The following is an 18110-nucleotide window of genomic DNA, read 5'->3' as shown; positions in this document are numbered from 1 at the left end:
ACAAAGTCTGGCCATGAATGCCGCCATGTTGGTTTGAATGCTTCCGTCGCCAGGCCGAAAAGTAGGTCGAGCACACGCCGCGGTGGCGGCGGCAGCAGCAGCAGTAGCACAACACTGTCGTCTCGTCCTAGTAATAATAATAATAATATAAGTACGACGACTGCCAGTAGTAGTAGTGGCGGTACACTTCAATGGGAAAGGGCTGTACTGGCAGGTAGTCTGTGCGCGCTGTGGGCAACGGCGGTGACAACGACAACGACAACAGCGGCGAGTGAGCGACAGTCCTAGTCAGCCAACCGTTGAAGAGACGCAGCGAAACAGAACGGCGGAACAGCGGAGGGGCATTCGTAGATGTAGGGGCAGCGGCAACGGAGAAGAGCCGAGGGCTCCCCGTACAGCGCCACTCACATGGGGCGGAGGCTAAAAACACGACGTGTACTCGGTAAACAAGACGACTAGCTCCTGTTAGAGAGAGAACGTGAAGGGAACAAGACGGCGGGAGACTGCGCGAAAGAGCCGCTATGACGAGGCGACCGATCGTGGCTGTGGTCGCCAGCGTTCACGGCAGCCCGGACCAGGCTGACAAACTACAACTGCTTGTTTTTACTGATGCCGTACAGGAAAGAAGATGCCACAACGAGGGCGAATGGGAATAGCAGTCTGTATGGGCGCAGTGGCGACTGCGGTCTCTGTGACGTCGATAAAGTTTGAGCACCACAGTCACAGCTAAATCTAGTAACTTGTTACGTATAGAAATATGCAATAGAGAAGATCGAATAGAGGTTGTAGAGGATTACGTTGGTGTTGTCAACGCACCTACTACACAGTCGTAGTACTTCATGTTATGATGATCCTGTTCAGGATGGCGCCGGTAGTGATGATGTTGACAACTGCGTTTAATGAATTGGAGGTGTTGATATTATTTCTATGTTAATATCATATTTCGTTCCAGCTGATACTGCAACAAATATAGCTGATATAATAAGTGATACCGCAGCAGTTACAAAAAGTTGAATGAAAGTGAGTGTACATATACTGTGCTTCTGCATTTAGAGAGAGTGATTGATTTACTCTAAAGATTAATCTGCTGATGTATCTTGCTCATTAACCAGCGTCCATATAAATGAATTTAATAATGGATTGTTCTGTTCAGAGAGAAGACGAACGACTGCGTACTTTTCTCGATAGCTTAAACCGTTATATCTAGTTAAGGGCAAACAAAGTTCGACCCCATACATCTAAACGCAGATTGTTAATCTTCGGAACCCACCACATCTATACCGTCTCTCGATTCATTAAACTGTTAAGCCATCATCTCCATAAGCCTCTCAACTATTGATTAAATATTTCGTGGAATATCTGCGTAGCATCTCTCGTGCAGTTACTCGGTTGCAGTGCAACATCAGCATAGTCGCTCTAATTTTTTTTTCCCATATCTGTCTATATATCTATGTTGGGTGGCCGAAGAGGTAGCGAAATTCAAATGGAAAGCAAAATGAAAATGACTGTTTTCTCTTAGGAAATAATATCGTTTAGCTAAAAATGTATCTGGCTTGGCAATTTCAGTTGATCTCTTTCCAGTCTCAACCAATACGTCGCATTGCCTCCTTGGGCGTCAGTTTGGCCTCTGGCACAGCTTTTCCTCGTTTTTAACCCAATTGATTTCGGACATGACTGTCGTATGTGATCGATAGTAATCGCCTCTGTAGAGTTTTCCGGTAGCATCCAAACATGCGGCTTCTTTCTTTAGACAGCTTCTCTCTGAGCAGTTCAAGATGTTTGTTAATGGATATATTGTTCCTGGGCGATGTCATGCCTGCGCACGTGACGACTTTATTCAACTTCCGCAATAATTTCATGCTTTTTTTTTTTTTTTTTTTTTGCAATAGATCAACCATTCGTTGTTCACGTCAAAATTTCCGGAATGAAAGTGACAAATATATTTTTGAGACTTTCCTTAACCATAAACAGGACATGAAAAGCACTTATGCCTTTGCTGTAAGGTAATAACGAATTTTTACATAGATTTAATTTATTTTCAAGGTGCTTTATACTGAGTCTACATGAAGACATTTCAATTTTGCCGCGAGATTCCAGCTTCTAAATGATACGAACGTCAGTCTGATGCGATCTATGCTAGCTGAAATATGTGACTTCGGAGCCATCTAGTTAGAAAAGCTGTCAATACTTCATCACCATCCCAATTATATACATATATATACGTATATATATAGTCTACCGTTTATATCACAGTGCTTTCATCTTTGTTTGCCCTTGTCGCGGCTTTGTTGCGCTTGCTTGATGGGGCCAAGGAGCTGCGAATGATTTCAACTTTTGATTTGTTCTGTGATGGCTAGGGAAAATTAGCAGTCACAAATGGTTGACTATGAAAAAACTAACTAGAGACTCAGCGGACAACAGTAAAGCTTGGCTGGCCATTTAAAAACGACACATGTGAAGAATTGCTGCCCATCCAGTGCCCGTTATGATGTTACTATTAGAACCGTGGTTGGCAGGGGTCGGGCCCCCGGCGGGACGGAAACCTATCCAAGTCTATTCTGACCAATTAGCACAAGCGGCAGAAGTAGGTTTCCAGCTGGGGCAACAGTGGGGCCACAGACATCGTTGATGGTGTTTCCCTTTTCCTGTCGCTTCGCGTTTCTGTCTTGTTTTCAACCGACAGCTATAGCTCTACGTAGTAGTACTAGTAGTCGTAGTAGTAGTAGTAGTAGTAGTAGTAGTAGTAGTAGTAGTAGTAGTAGTAGTAGTAGTAGTAGTAGTAGTAGTAGTAGTAGTAGTAGTAGTAGTAGTAGTAGTAGTAGTAGTAGTAGTACTAGTAGTAGTAGTAGTAGTAGTAGTAGTAGTAGTAGTAGTAGTAGTAGTAGTAGTAGTAGTAGTAGTAGTAGTAGTAGTAGTAGTAGTACTAGTAGTAGTAGTAGTAGTAGTAGTAGTAGTAGTAGTAGTAGTAGTAGTAGTAGTAGTAGTAGTAGTAGTAGTAGTAGTAGTAGTAGTAGTAGTAGTAGTAGTAGTAGTAGTAGTAGTAGTAGTAGTAGTAGTAGTAGTAGTAGTAGTAGTAGTAGTAGTAGTAGTAGTAGTAGTAGTAGTAGTAGTAGTAGTACTAGTAGTTGTTGTTGTTGTTATTATTGCCGGTGTAGTTTGTTTCAGTCCATCTTTGTCGATCTAGTGATCGGTTCATCCCTCCCATTATACACTCATTATACGGACAGACGGCCAGTGATGGCTTGGGGCGCCGCCGCGGCGACTAGACCTGTCTAGACAACCCACCTCGTTCTTGTTCCCCGTCCGGAACGTATCGTTCTGTTGAGTCGCTGGCCTATTGCTTGGCTTAGCTACGTTGTTTATTTTCATAGTTCGATCGTCGACATAAACGATGACGTTGTTGATCTGATTGTTATTGTTGGCCGTTGTCACTGTAGCAGCTGGTATCGGCTGGTCGTCGTGCTGTTGGATTGCTAGTGCCGACTTCACTCCGAACACTACGTCACCAACCTCTTTCTCGCTGACTCGTTGTTGTTGTCGTCGCTGACGTTGTGCTAATATCTTCATCGCCATCAGCAACAGAAGCGAGAACGGCAGGGGCATTTGCATCAGCATTCTCATCAATCTTTTTTATAATCGTATTAATAAAATCATCACCAACTATGTAGCCGTTGCCATTATGATCGTTAAAACAGTTGTGGTAACCGTTACTTGTGTCCCAGAGGGACAAGTGACTCGATCCACATATACATGTACTGTGATATTATACCATAATGTGTATCGTACTGTATTAGCTGAATGTAAACGAGCAATGAAACAACGAAATGAAACTGTGAACCGCGAAGTAATACGCGACAACTGGTCACGTCCGCACAGATGCGCGCACCGAAGGGCTTCGACAAATTCTAAACATTAGTCATCACCTGAAAAACACATTTGATATCTAGGAGTGGCTAGAAGAAACGCTCGCGAACGCCCTGTTCATCTCATATAAATGTAGAACGCTTATGGTACATACATAGTGTGGCATAGAGCAGGTTACCCGGGAACGATCACTTTACGCACCATACAGACCTGACGATCCCTCGTAGTTGCTGGTTAGCGAAACGCTCCAAGTGAATATCAAATAAGAGCTGAATAAGACCTCGACGCCGGCTAAACGGTAGGAGAAAATTTCAATCATCCGTGATAAACTATAACCGATGGTAAAGCAAGATCAAACGACCGGACACCAGATCTTACTCCAGGCTTCGGTGACATGAGCCATCAAATATATAATCGGTAAATGAACTAGAAGAAAATGCACTTGATAAAACTGGAAACGAGCGAAGTAAAAACCAGCAAATACAATCCTATAGCTTAGAGCAGTAACAATGAAACGTTTACTCACTGGGGGGGGGGGCTCTATTAATAACAGTACGATCAAGCTCGTTTGGCGCTTTACGACAAATTTATAATGTGAAAATAACATACACAAAATATGTGTGTACATTGTACATGCATATATCTGGTAAAAGACTTTTGTATCACTCCGTACATATACATAGTAATAGATAATGGTAGCATCGTACATGAAGTCGGCAACGACACTAAAGGCATCTCCGTTCGGCATGACGCACGCTGCTTGCGTAACTCGCATGGCCAATGCTGATAAGATATGTAGTTCACGGCTACGCAGCGAGTAGAAAGGGCTGTTGTTTTCTATCACCATATTCATAATAATAATAATAATGAACGCTTTAAGCAGCCAGCGCCACGTCATTGGACGACAGTTGTCGATTGAAGTCAAGGGAAGAAGGATCCTATTCAGATCCGCTCAAACATCAAATAGGCTTGTTCACGGCTGTCACGCTTCTTACCGTTGAATGGCTGTGGTCGACAACTGTATTTCTTATGCTACTTCCAGCTAGTTCAGGCCGCTACGGTTCTATTCGTACCTAGCTGCGTCTGTATACGTGACGGAGACAACCGCATAGATAACAGAAATCCAAAGTTACTCTAGAGGGGGCGAGACGTTGACCCGACATAATGTGTACACGTCGCGTTCATGGCTTCTTATTTGAGTGGTTAGGGCAAAAGATCCCTGAGCCAGCCTCATCCATATGTGTATACAATTTAGTAGGGAACAAAATATTGTGGGCTTCGTTTGGACAACAATAATAATGTAGTTATAATATATATAACGATCTTCGCAAAGTAAGCTTCTGAGCTAGATGTGCTTGCTCAGTATCAGCTGCCGAGGTGTCGCTCAAGGACTTATTTGGAAAAAAGAGCTTAAGAGATATTATATTTACGAATTGTTACCGTGAAGCAAAGAAACTGTAATAATGAACTTAAGTTGTTGGTCGCCAAAATTGATTAGATGGTCAATGAGTTGAGTCAGCGGCTACGGCTGCTCTATAAGTTAACATACCACATAGCGATAAGCTCGCATGTTGAAACGTCCAAAACCTCATTATCTTCAAATTGCCTTTTTACGAATCAATCGTTATAAATTATGGATCAATTACGCTTCAGTGTCATCCCAGCCTATCTTCAAGTTTAAGGTGAAAATCAATTTCGTTGCCTAGAATGTAAAAGCTAACCCTGGCCTATCAGTGGCTATTTAGGATCTAGGTCAGCTTAGCAAATTTCCCAAAGCTTAATAGGCAAAACACTTGAATACGAATCAACTTTCTGTAGGACACCAGCATTACTGACTTTATGATGTCTATCAATTAATTATTTCTTCATTCTTGGCAGAGGTTCTTACTTATCTAGTCGTTTTTTGTCATTTCTCCACATTGGCCTATTGGACTAGACTTAAGCCAATAGTTATGTATGCGCGTTTTCAGGTTTGGTCTATATTTTAGGAGAGTTTGTTAAATCAAATATCTACCATTGGATACAAAGTGGCTGCTAAACATGCTTCTCCTACCCAATTAATAAGTTTCGGCTGTATAGGTCGTCTTTTTGCCATCTTGGGACTAATAGTTCTACCTAAATACAGAACGAAAATCACACGAAAAACCGAAAATTCGTTCGCGTTCGGTCGAAGTCAATAAACATTTGCTAACTAAAGATTTGCACACTCGTAAGCCCGCTATTTGCGATGAGAATGATCTTCCGAAAAAGATCTTCTTTGCAAACAATTTAGACAAAGTGATCATCTTTTCCCGTCTGTCGAGTTGACTGGCTTGTGTGAAATTCTGCTACAACAAACAAAAAATGGGAAGATTACCCTGATGTCGAGATTTCGTACGGTGACGACAATATTATTATTGTCTTTATGTAGTAAACGTATCCATTTCAGCAAGAGTGGATTTTACATTTTTTGTAAAATCGATAGTATCTTCCAAAGATCATGCAATGTATTTTTTTGGAAGGGAAGATAAATCTCTCAATCTATAGTTCTCTTAGTCTTTACGCCCACTAGAAATGATCATCCTAATCCAAATGCATTTGAACTATCTATCTCTGGACGATCTGCAATGGGGTATTACTAACATTTACCAGGCGAAGGAGTGTTCGCCTATGGTTAGCCAAAAGTTTATATAGTCTTGTATATAAATTGTTTTTCAAAATTTCTCGACGAAGGGGATTACACAATTGCCACTAATTTAGGAATGTTTGGCTTTTAAAGGTTATGGGAACGGTGAACTCTATAGTCAGATCCTCGTTCATGTCATTTTTGCGAAACTGAGATAACTTCTTAAATAAACACCATTTCATCATCGAGGTGGCAGCTTATATAACTGAAAGGTACTAGGAACCTCGTTATTACGTTAATTATTGCAGATCGTGACGGAAACAGCATACTCGTTTACAACAGCCTAATTTCGTTGTACTGATGCGGCTCTAACACTTAATAAACTTGTGCGAAAGCCCTTTATCGACTTCCACATGTATTTTGCAGATATTACAGCAGAAATCACTAACGAAATCGCGACTAGATGCCCCTCTGGGCATTCGAAACTTAAAGGCAGCGGTGCAAAGTTCAGAAGGTAACTAATTCGTTTTGGGACAAACACTTCTTAGCACGCTAGGATACAGTAATCGATGCAGCAGCATATGACATATGAATGATGGCGTACTGAAGGTCTTATAGCCTCCCGTTAACATGAAAATCTTTTTTTTTTTCCCTTGATTCATGTCTGTCAATTTAGTAAAAGTTAACAAATAAGAAAGCAAAGCTAATACTATGGGTTAGTTGAATGTCGCTCAAGCTGGCAAACTGATTTTAGGCAAACGAGACCTTTTAAGGACTCTTTACAAATTTCGATCGGGTCTAAATTTCTACTATATGCGTAAAAGTACCGAGCACCATTGAAGCGGGGTGAATACCGGCGTATTTTTAATTGCAAATAACCCTGATTGTTCTGTACATATATCGCTTTGTTTTTCCGCATATGCTGCAGTGACAAACTCACTCATACATTTTCAGTGGAAACGTGTATAGAGTGGACATTTTCGCATGACAACTGCCAGACGTAGGTCAGATCATAAAGTAATGTTTGTCATTCCCATTTACTTAACATAACAACAATAATACGTTGCGTTGATTTCGATTGGCAAAACTATATGGTAACGCGTATCCCAACTGGCTTAAGTTACGAATGCTTTATGGGGTACGTACCCATTCCAATGGCGTTAAAGGCGTCGTCCTCGCGCAGGAAATATGGCGTTGCACTTTTGCGGAACCCGCGACTGTTGGCCCGTTTTGCACAATTAGTGTAGTTTAGCCCATTTTGCCTAGTATGTTTTATATGTACGGACAGTTTCAAGTTCGCTAGTTGACGACCAGCGCGCTCGCCAGCGCTGCACCCCGTCTTTTAGTTACTAGTAACGTATTATTACTGCCAGTATATTCGTGCACTTATTTTTAGCCTAGAAGTACCATGTGAAGTGTTCTGCGGTTAGCGATGAAGTAGTGTGATGAGCAGCCAACTTGAATGAACCAAAGAATAGGCAGTGGCGAGGAAACCTTTGGAAATGTGAACCTTTGCAATGTTTACGGATCTACGAGGGTAGGCGCTCCTATAGATGGAGGCAGTGTAGCTGCCGGTAACACTGGACAGGGCAGCTAACGGAGCCAGGCGGAAAAACGGCCATAGTTTTGTCCAGTGTAGAATAAGCCTGTTCCTCTTCACAAATTCTCGTGTGCGTATCAGACTAAATGAGACATCCGCCCCGACCTCTGGTCAAAGGGAGGTCCGGTCAAAATAAACGAGCGCATAGCTTATCCGTATACCGACCCACACCTGGTCAAGGCACACTACACAAACACATTCTCGCACACACGCGCGCACTCAGACACTCGCAGACAGGCAAACATTTACAAGGGCATACATGACAAACAATTGCTGAGACATAAGTATATACCACCCATGGCTTTCGACGCGTTGGAAGCGCTGGAAGATGAAGTGTTAAACGCCTATTTTCCTGAATATCTCTTCCTCAAGGCATCGCTCGCATTCTATCCTCACGAAAGTGGGCGAGAGCGGGTTCAGCTCGTCTCTTTATACCAGCTGAAGCAGCAGAAAGGACGAAAGCAGCAGCGACGCGTTCCCGTCAATATTGAGATAATGAACAACAGGAAACTATAATAGTAAGCTAAATTAAAACTTTGTCGAGGTTGAGCAAGATTGGAGTATTTGACTAGATGAGGTCATATTGTTAGATTAATGAAGATTTTGTGGGGTTAAAAAAACGGGCCAAATAGCGATGATGTTTGGACGTATCGCCTGTTTCTAATGAACTAATATTGATCTTTAAATTGATCCAAAGCTGAACATCTGAATACAGATTTTCTGGGTTGTTATATAACTCCCAAACTAATTATGACTATGTTTTATCAGCGTATCATTTTCAGGTACGCAAATGTCAAGACACCCAATACTTGCAAAATAACGCAAAAATGTATAATGTTTGCATCAGAAAAGGAAGGTTGTTAAGTTAAGGACATGTTGAGTCTATTTCTTTTCCTTTCTGACTAACTATGAAGTAGAATTGATTGGTTAGCCAGTACAGACTGGAATAGCTAATTATGATCATTTAAGAAGGCTATCTTCAGGTTAGTTTAGTTGATCTGTGCAAACATACGAATAGTTCTGACCTTGCTCTGATGCTCTCAGATGTTTTATCGGTATTTCTATGTTTGTTTAACGATGTTTATTAAACACAAATGGTGAAATCAACATCTTGAGACACGCATTTAGCCAATAACATAATGTAAGCAAGTGATCATCTAAATTAGAATTAAAGATTATATATGTGTATTCGCCACTATGCAGATATTTATCATCTATACAAAGCTTCGAATTTTATATCCGGCGTCGCCACTGGGTATTCCGTCAGACATACACACAAAGCCGACAGCATTTGATGACATTCAGCTTGAAGTAGTACCTGAGTCAATTCCGAATTTAGGCTCTAGCATTCAGCTTACCGTCTTCATCCGATGAAGGTTCCACAGAAGCCAGACTATACCAGAAACCAAATCGATAAATACTTAGCAGGGTAGTCTGATCTTTCAAAGCACAATCTTCTTTCCTTCAAGACCCGCCATACAACTTAAACGACTTGTCGTATAATGCTCTTGGAGGCGAAATCGAACCTCTCAATATGTTCAGTTACAAAATAACGTGTGTATGAACTTATTACGTAGTAATTATGCTTCATTTACAGATACGTCCACGGAGTGTTATACGATGACTGGAATCAAATAAAAATGTATTACTTACTAATAATACATATGAAATATTTGAGAGTTTCGGGTTCTCCAGGCGAAACTCCTCAAAAGTGCCTGCGTTTACGATTATTACATGTTCAGCAATGGCGCGTTGCAGAGAAGTGATATATTGTCAATAATACATAGGGGATACTACATAGGCTCGATTTCTCATGTCCAACTTCGGTCCCAGCCGAACACTGGACAACTTACTTAAGTCGCGGAAGTCAATGAATGACCGCAAAACGGCACACACGTCACGCATCAAAAATAATCGCGGACAAAGTTTTAGAAAGTGAACCCTGTGCATGCTTGAAAAGTTCACGGCTTCACACAAAATTGCACTATTGGAAAAACTAATACTGAAGCCTACATTGTCTTCGTGAAATCGATTACACGAAACACTTTGTTTTCTAGAGGGAAAACTCTTACGGTTTTTGTAATAAAACCGCAACAACGAGACGCGACTTCGCTTGTCCGGGCGAAATGCTCCGTCAGCTCTCTGATCGAGATAGCGACGCCTGAGCACTGGCAGCAGTACCGTTGGCTTACCAAACGAAAATTGTAACTAACTACGTTAACACGTTATCATTGTGCGTAATCTACTGTAGAAACGAAGCTTCGCGCGGTATTCTCGGCCGATCCAGCTGATCCGAACAGCTTGAATCTTCTACCCTATTTTCAAGGTGTTTATTCAGTTCCTTAGCCTGGTTCAATTTTAAGACGAGGCGGTTTCCGGACAGACTTCCCCCCGTACACTGAGGAAGTGTAGATGAGTCTGCACTTCGTGAAGAGTTTCCCACCAGATACAGAGCTAATATGTGACGACGGCTCGAAGATCCCCGCACATCGGTTGCCATTGGCCACAGCGTCGAGATACTTCCGCGCGGCTCTCTTCGCATTTGGAATGCCCCGAACACGGGACACCGTTCTCAAGTAACGATATCGTGAATTTAGAAGAAGTGTTTTTCGCCAAACCCGTACAATGTTTATTTTGGTGCAACAGTGAAGCAACGATCGTATCTGTTTCATGAAAGTTCTTCTACTTCATGTCCGATCTTGCGCCATTGTTTTGTGCTTTTGTGAGGTGCGAGCTGGGGTGCCTTGGTTTGTTTATATCGTCAAGTTTGCATATATCATACATAATATTCAACGCCAGAGATATTAGTTACCAGAGATAACGGATTGAAAGCTAAGTTCAATTTAATAGATTTGTCCTAACGGTTCCTGCAGTGATTTTCCCGAGTGGCGCTAAGATTCGATTTGAAAATGGGGAGGGGGGATGGAGTGGTGTGGGGGATCGCATAAATCCGTTCTGAATCGAAGACTAAAGTCTATCGGATATTGTATGGCTGTTATAAAGCAAAAAATGAACCTAACCTAACCATATCTTGCAAGTAAATGAGTCGTACTTATCATTAGTTTTACAAACGCGCACCAATATACGTTCAACAGATACACCATGGTTTCAAGATGCCGCTTTTAAAATGGCAAACTTCGTATGGAACAAAGCTCACTTTAAATCTCACAGTCAATTTCGCTATATTTAGCGCATTTGAAGAATCATTTGCGTACATCGTAATAACAGTCCATGTTCCCTATATTAGGGCTGTATCTAATTCTTGCATGTACCTAAATCTATGCCCAAAGCCTGACTTTTAGTGTCCGAACGTTTTTTTCTATAAAACTATCTAATCGAAAATTGTGCTCCTCAGAGTCCTGAATGTTCCTATGTTAAAGTCTGGCCAACTTCAAACCGCTCTCGAATACTCATATGATGGGGAAGCCAAGTTGTCATTAGAGAATATACAGGATGTCATCGAGACTGCTGATTTCCTCCGTATGGATAAACTTATTAAAGGTAGTATTGGGCAGCGTCTAGTTAAGCTAAAGGAAGTTCACGCTATGGTTCCTGCATGAATTTTTTTTGTCAATCCTTTACTCTTGGTGAGTGGCGTTAGTTTTGCTGTAAAAGTGCAATTTCATTGGAAAATCGCAATATCAAATGCTTATTGTTCTTATATTGCCCCGCTAGAATGTCGAGCCTTTATCATCGACAATTCGCATGGTGACAACGTAATCCCTCTGTGGCGTTTGGCGCAATTGTACATGATGAATGATCTGACACGTCAATTGTACCACCGTATCATGGAAGATTTTATGCAGCTAGCCGATAGCGAAGAACTTCTAGAGACCAGTTTCGACGAGTTTTTCGGATTCATCAGCGACGACCACCTAAACGTTCGGGACGAGGATAAACTCTGCCATGTTTGCGTGCGCTGGATCGAGCACAATCTCGAGAACCGTCGACAACACCTCTTTTCGCTTCTGAAAGCGATTCGAGTCTATCTTGTTGATGAGGCGAAACTTCGAGAGGTAGCAGCCACTAGCGCTCTGCTGCGGGAAGACACTCAATGCCGAGAGTATTTAATGTCGGTCAGACGTGTAATGAATACGCGCGTTCCTCTCGTGACTGAGTTAAGCGCCGAACTACGAAAAACGACAGTTCCACGAGAACCCCATGGAGTGATCCTTCTTCATGGTGGTTGGCTTCAGGCGCCCTGCAACGTCTTCGAAGTATATGATCCAAGCGCTGATAGGCATACTTTGTTTCGTAAGTATTAAATCCTTTACTATGGTAGTGATTAGCTCTTTTCTTTTCTCCATTCTCTCTCCGTTCTTGACTCAAGCTCGTTTTGCATCCCTATTACTGGAAACTGGAAATCGTCGAGGGATCTTACACATAAGCCATTCGTTTATAGTGATATGGAATTGGGATATGTTCCCTAGGCGTTTTCGGTTGCGATCAACACCACAAAAAGACGCTGGATTCGATGCCTTTTTTTACTATTATTCCTTTTATATAACTGGCCTTTCAGATCATCTCGCCGACCCTGAAGAAATGCGTGCGTACCACAAGATGGCACTCGTCAATGGTGATATATTCGTGATTGGAGGTTATAATGGTAACAATAATTATCATAAGAATTGCAGAAAATATAATCTCAAGAAAAAAACGTGGTCTCATGTCACGCCGATGAACGTCGAGCGGTCATATGTAAGTGTAGCTGTGATCGGCCGCAAGATCTACGCTATAGGAGGATATAATGGCCAGTTCCGTCTCAACACAGCTGAGGCGTACGATTTAGACACAAACCAGGTTCGTATTTAATTAAGTAGAGTAATCTGAAAATGACATTCTTCTGTTGCTATTGCTAAGTTCAGCTGCAAGTCTAACCACTTTTGTTTTACTGCACACTGCGTCCCCCAAGTGGTCGTTCATTCGACCCATGGAATTTCAGCGTAGTGACGCAGCTTGCGCTGTTCTCGACGGCAAACTCTACGCTATCGGAGGCTTTACAGGAACAACGTGCAATCGAACAGTAGAAAAATACGATCCTGCAACAGACACATGGTCGGGCGTCGCCCAAATGGGTTTCGTGCGTTCGGGCGTCAGTGCGGTGACGCTCGGCGACAAGATCTATGCTCTCGGCGGGTCAAGCGGTAGCGCCCGGCTAAGCTCGTGCGAAGTGTATGATCCACAACGAGACGCGTGGACATCGATAGCGTCGATGCTGACAGCCCGAAGTAATTTCGCTGCCGTCGTCTGCGATGATCTCATCTATGTATTCGGCGGTTATACAGGCGAGTCAACGACAAGATTATGCGAATGTTATAGCCCTGCCAGCGATGAGTGGTTCGTGTTGACCGACATGAACCATGCGAGGTCTGCTCTGGCCGCGCTGTTTGTGCCGTGCTTCGAAGGCATCCACGAGCTTGCCTACCCATATCGAAAAGAGATTTTCCAGGAGGCTCAAAGACCGGCCACGCCTCCCGTGCCTGAGCAGGCTACCGCAACGACTTCAGGAGCTCCCTCAACATCATCCATATTGTCACCTGCCACAACAGCAACATCTTCAACCCCAACAACAGCACGAGCCGTTTCATCAGCAAATTCCTCATCGCAGGCTGCCCCCACAACCGCTATCGCTACAGCAGCGCCTACCACCTCGTCAACAGTTGCGTTAACAACAGTAACGCCAGGCACGAATTCGACCAGCACTTCGCGAACGTTATAACGGAAGAAACTGCGAAGGTGGGAAGAGTTAGGATTAGACGAAGTTGGTGGAACCGATGGGGGGAAGGGAGGGGGTTGGCGACAAGTGTGCTTAATGTTGAATGAACATGCAGCGGCCTGCGTATGTGTAGGACTGATATAATCAAGCAAGATTCGGAATCTGCCAAAGAACAACTGCTAATGCGAACGACCGACGAGGTTCAAACGAATGATGGCACTATGTGATATATAGCGAGGTAGAGAGAAGCAGGGAGGGAGGTTGGCAGGCTAGAATCATGTGAATTTGATTAGGGGGTAAACGATAGAGGAATATATGGGTAGTGCTACAGTACATTCCGGCAAGCGATTAACGGACGTAAGCATAAATGGTCACCAAAAAGGGAGGACGTAGGCAAACAGAATGGGAGAGAGAGAAAGACATCAATGATATGGTATCTGGGAGAGCGTATCCGATGTGATTAGAGGATGATGACCTAGAATAGTAAAACCGCAAGAGACTGAAAGGCAGGCAACGAACAAAGCAAACGTTAGACCCCCCTGTCCAACCAGCAATGACTGAATCGGATCTTACTACAACACACGTGACTTGCGAATGAAAACCATTCCATGCAATCAAATTGGAATATAATCATGCAATTTGAAGTTATCTGTTATGCTTAGTTTATGGTGTCCGCGTATATTTTCGACGACGACGACGGCAACAGCGACAAAAAAAGATCTAATCGAATGAGTGAACTAGTGAATACATATGTTATCGTGCTTCTATATAATGATTCACTTCGGCCCACTCGTTACTGACACGTCACCGATGAGGACACATCTTGATTATTGAGTTCAGCCTTTATTATAACTAAATTCAGAAGAAACATACTTGACCAGTTCTGTTGAAGCTTGTTTAGCCAGTAAGTTCCTTACATCGGCAGTGAAGACAGGGGCTATAGCTTTAAATTAAAGTAACTGAGACAGATGTTGCTTATTGTCTTATTGATAATGTACACGAGAGTAGGATATAGCATAATATTTAAGGACGTTTTTAACTGACAAGATTTCCGATGTTAAGTCGGGGAGCGAGGCAGACCTTTTCGCTGGTGCTTGTTAGGTGTACTGTTTGACCCTGTCTTGTACGTCTAGTGGACACAAACAATTGTTTTGTAGTTTCTGCCCAATAAGTCAGATGAGGAATCAATCACACTTGTTTTTGGTACGACTGCGATGTTTGATCGAAGGGCTGAAGGCAAATTATTGTACAGCTGAGAGCTAAATTAATCTGGAGGCAGCGAATTCTGTAGCTAATCCATCGCTATAACGTAGTGTGCGCTAACAGCGAAAGAATGACTTAAATGGCGGCAACATAGCAAAAAGATTGACGTAGGACACCTTGTAGAAATGAAAAATTCAAATTTGGCGCCATTGTTGTCACGCTGCTTAACGGCTAAGCCATTTTAGCAGTTAGATGGTAGGCGGGACAAAGCGTTTCTATGCATCTCGAACGCTTATGGCTGGCGACATCAACTTAAATTCTTCCCGTGGATCGTAGTCCCTTGCAATATTGTTGTTGTTGTTTGCAAAATCTACACGACTATCTTATGTACGTGAAGATGTCCGCGTTGTCAACTGCACAGCAGCACTTAAAACCCATGCACCTTCGGGACGCGATTTAAAGCGCACGAAGTCGATAAGAACCATAGATCTATATAACAGATTTGCTACAACGAAAGCAAAAAAAGCCTTGATGAGGCAGAGAGCGATCTCTAGACAGGTGCAAATATGCCTGTACAAAATCGGATTCATTTCTCATGCAGCTCTAAAAATAAAATTAATTGGTACTTTCACGTAATTCACATCAAAAGTTAAAATTTCATTCAATAATACATGAAATTTGAAAATTTAAAAGAGGTCATTTTAATTTCGATCCTGGTTCCTTTGCGATATAGATAGCAGAACATAACGTATCTGGAAAAAGCTTGTCTGTGGACAAAATATGAAGTTTCTTTTACTCTATAACAACTGAATCACGCAAACGCGCGATTAATTGAGCATCCTCGCTCCCGTCTTCAGGCATAACGCGGGAGACAAAATCAAATGAAGAGGTAGGGCGCCGTTGGGAATTGAGGTCGCCAAAGAGAAAGCGTCAAACAATCAATAATAAAGGATAAGTTAATGACAAAGCGATACTTGAGAAAACTTCAGAAGCCTATAGATACTAGCGCTAATGACGCGCAAAGCGGTTAGAAGAGACGTCTCGTTTTGCCTTTGGCTTCAGTTTTTACATCTTTAGTTAAATCTCTTACTACAGAGTGTACATGCTTTTCAGATTGAGCCTCTTTCCAAAGTATCGCTCAAATCGCTGTGGGAAACAATTGAACAAACATCATATAGAAGGGCAAAGAAACGAGTTGAAGTCTGCATTGGCTAAAATTTACCAGTGTACAATAATAACAAGCGCGTACGGTATATATGTCTAGCTGAATAAAATCAATCGGCGTGCTCAACATCTTTTTCAGGTCGCTTGTGCATTCACACGATCTATGGACATCGTACGCGTTAATCGAGTAACTAATTGATCTGATTCGATTTAAACCGCCCATGTTTCCAACGAAATCTTTAGTTTCTTTTAGTAATTATTGATAGGAAGCGTTAGAATATTTTAAACAAATATACCGTCTGATTTCGACAATCTGTGTTCGATCCGTAGAGCTGACCCCCTTTAGACGTCGTGACCACCCGCATCATGTGAGCGTACACACGGCCGACCAGAGTGACCACTGGCATGGCGACCTCGAAATTAGAGTTTTTTTCGAAATTAGAGTTTTCGAAGCTGACATAAAAAAAAAGCGTCGAATGTAAATTTCATATTGAAAAACAGTGGAAGAAAACCGACGGTAGCCCAACATGGGACGTCTGTCACGTACGATGTAGGCATTTTGTGCGGTGAATTGTCAAGTACATGGGCACATTCTACATTGCCGCCTGATTAAAGTGATGATATCAGGCGAATTAGATTAAAGAGGATACTATCTCGTTCAATTTGATGCTTCATCATCCTCAGTGATGGTCCTATAATGATATGACAAACTTACTTTGAAGTGGCAACTATTGCTAAGGAGCAGGAGTGGGAAATTTCGATCGATTCGATTTGCCACCCGTGGCTAATGTTACTGCAAGGAGTAACGACTTCTCTAAAGTAAGCCGAACATCTATGCCCATCCAGCATTTAATCAGCGAAGTATGTATAAATATATATAATGCAGTATGAGCGCTTCGACATTCATTTATTAGGGGCATGTACTAGAAGAGGCTACTAAACTATACAGAACTATGGTCTGACAATTTCTTGCGAACATAACAAGGAAATACAAGCGAGTTCTCCACCGACTGGTAGCGTCTCAGGTAACAGGGATACTATACGAAAAGATAGCAGTTCTGCATGTGTGAATGACTCAATGACTCTGGTGTGGTCATTATCGTGAGAGAGAAACATTAAATAAGCGAGAGACCTAGGCCTGAAAGGATTTTCCTTTTTCTTCCCAGATGACAACACTAACTATTTTGAACTACAGTTAAGAAGAAAGTAGTACGACAGGCACGTACAATTTATGGCAAGCTTGCTCAAATATCATTTTTGAAACACTGATGTTTCCTTGTGAATTTTCCTGACATGTGAAAAACTCATAAGGGTTAAAAACATTGATTGTAATAGAAAAAACAGGAAAAGAACACTCAAATTGAATAGAGTCTAACGTAGGTGAATGCGTCGCTGTCCAAATTGATACTGACTTGGATAATCACCCGTTTTTGGATTATGTTGGATTCCTTTTCAATGGTCAACAGGATCAGAGCACGCATTTTATTAAAACACCGTCGTCGCTAGGATCGACACCGGATCATTAGTGTGCGACACATGAGTAACTTACAAAAAAAGTCATCAAAAATGATGAAACCCGGGCAGGTTAATCAAAAGTAAGTTGATTCAGTATCGCAGACTAAAACAATCATAGAACATAGGGAATTATGTGATGTTTTGCTTTACCCAGTCGCGTGTGTGCAGCCTATAATGCGCCGGAAATGCTGTTTTAGCAATATATTGAACAGAAATATAATGTTTGATTAAGTAAACGGCTTTTTTTTGTTGAAATTTTTGGTTGTGGTCTACACCTTCGTTGTTCACGATTCACTAACTTGCCCACTGACGAATACTATTTTTTTAAGATTCTCGCACGATTTTCTATTCTTTGATTATTATGATTTTTCTGCTTTAGCTATTTTGACTCCAATAGGACGACAGGTCTCACTCTATAAGGACTACTTATTCGATCTATGTCA

The 18110-nt window shown here is 42.1% G+C and overlaps 1 protein-coding gene across 6 annotated transcripts; it reads left to right on the top strand.

Annotated features, from left to right (window-relative positions):
- The first annotated feature begins 72 nt into the window (after window positions 1-72).
- LOC111253219 (kelch-like protein 6) lies at window positions 73-17903 on the top strand. Of its 6 annotated transcripts, XM_086991983.1 has the most exons (6): window positions 1046-6983; window positions 8442-8587; window positions 11425-11570; window positions 11745-12323; window positions 12589-12869; window positions 12982-17903. In XM_086991983.1, exons 3-6 carry the CDS (start codon window positions 11441-11443, stop codon window positions 13786-13788), a joined length of 1797 nt encoding a protein of 598 aa, XP_086848109.1. In that variant the 5' UTR covers window positions 1046-6983; window positions 8442-8587; window positions 11425-11440; the 3' UTR covers window positions 13789-17903. The 6 variants fall into 6 exon arrangements, with proteins under 6 accessions (XP_086848108.1, XP_086848110.1, XP_086848109.1 ...); XM_086991982.1 differs by lacking the exons at window positions 1046-6983; window positions 8442-8587 and adding an exon at window positions 73-1020; XM_086991981.1 differs by having other exon boundaries at window positions 1046-8587.
- Window positions 17904-18110: the final 207 nt, after the last annotated feature.

Source organism: Varroa destructor, unplaced genomic scaffold (assembly GCF_002443255.2).
Source record: "Varroa destructor unplaced genomic scaffold, Vdes_3.0 BEIS01000006.1, whole genome shotgun sequence".
NCBI lineage: Eukaryota > Metazoa > Arthropoda > Arachnida > Mesostigmata > Varroidae > Varroa > Varroa destructor.
This window is presented reverse-complemented; position numbering and strand designations above follow the sequence as displayed.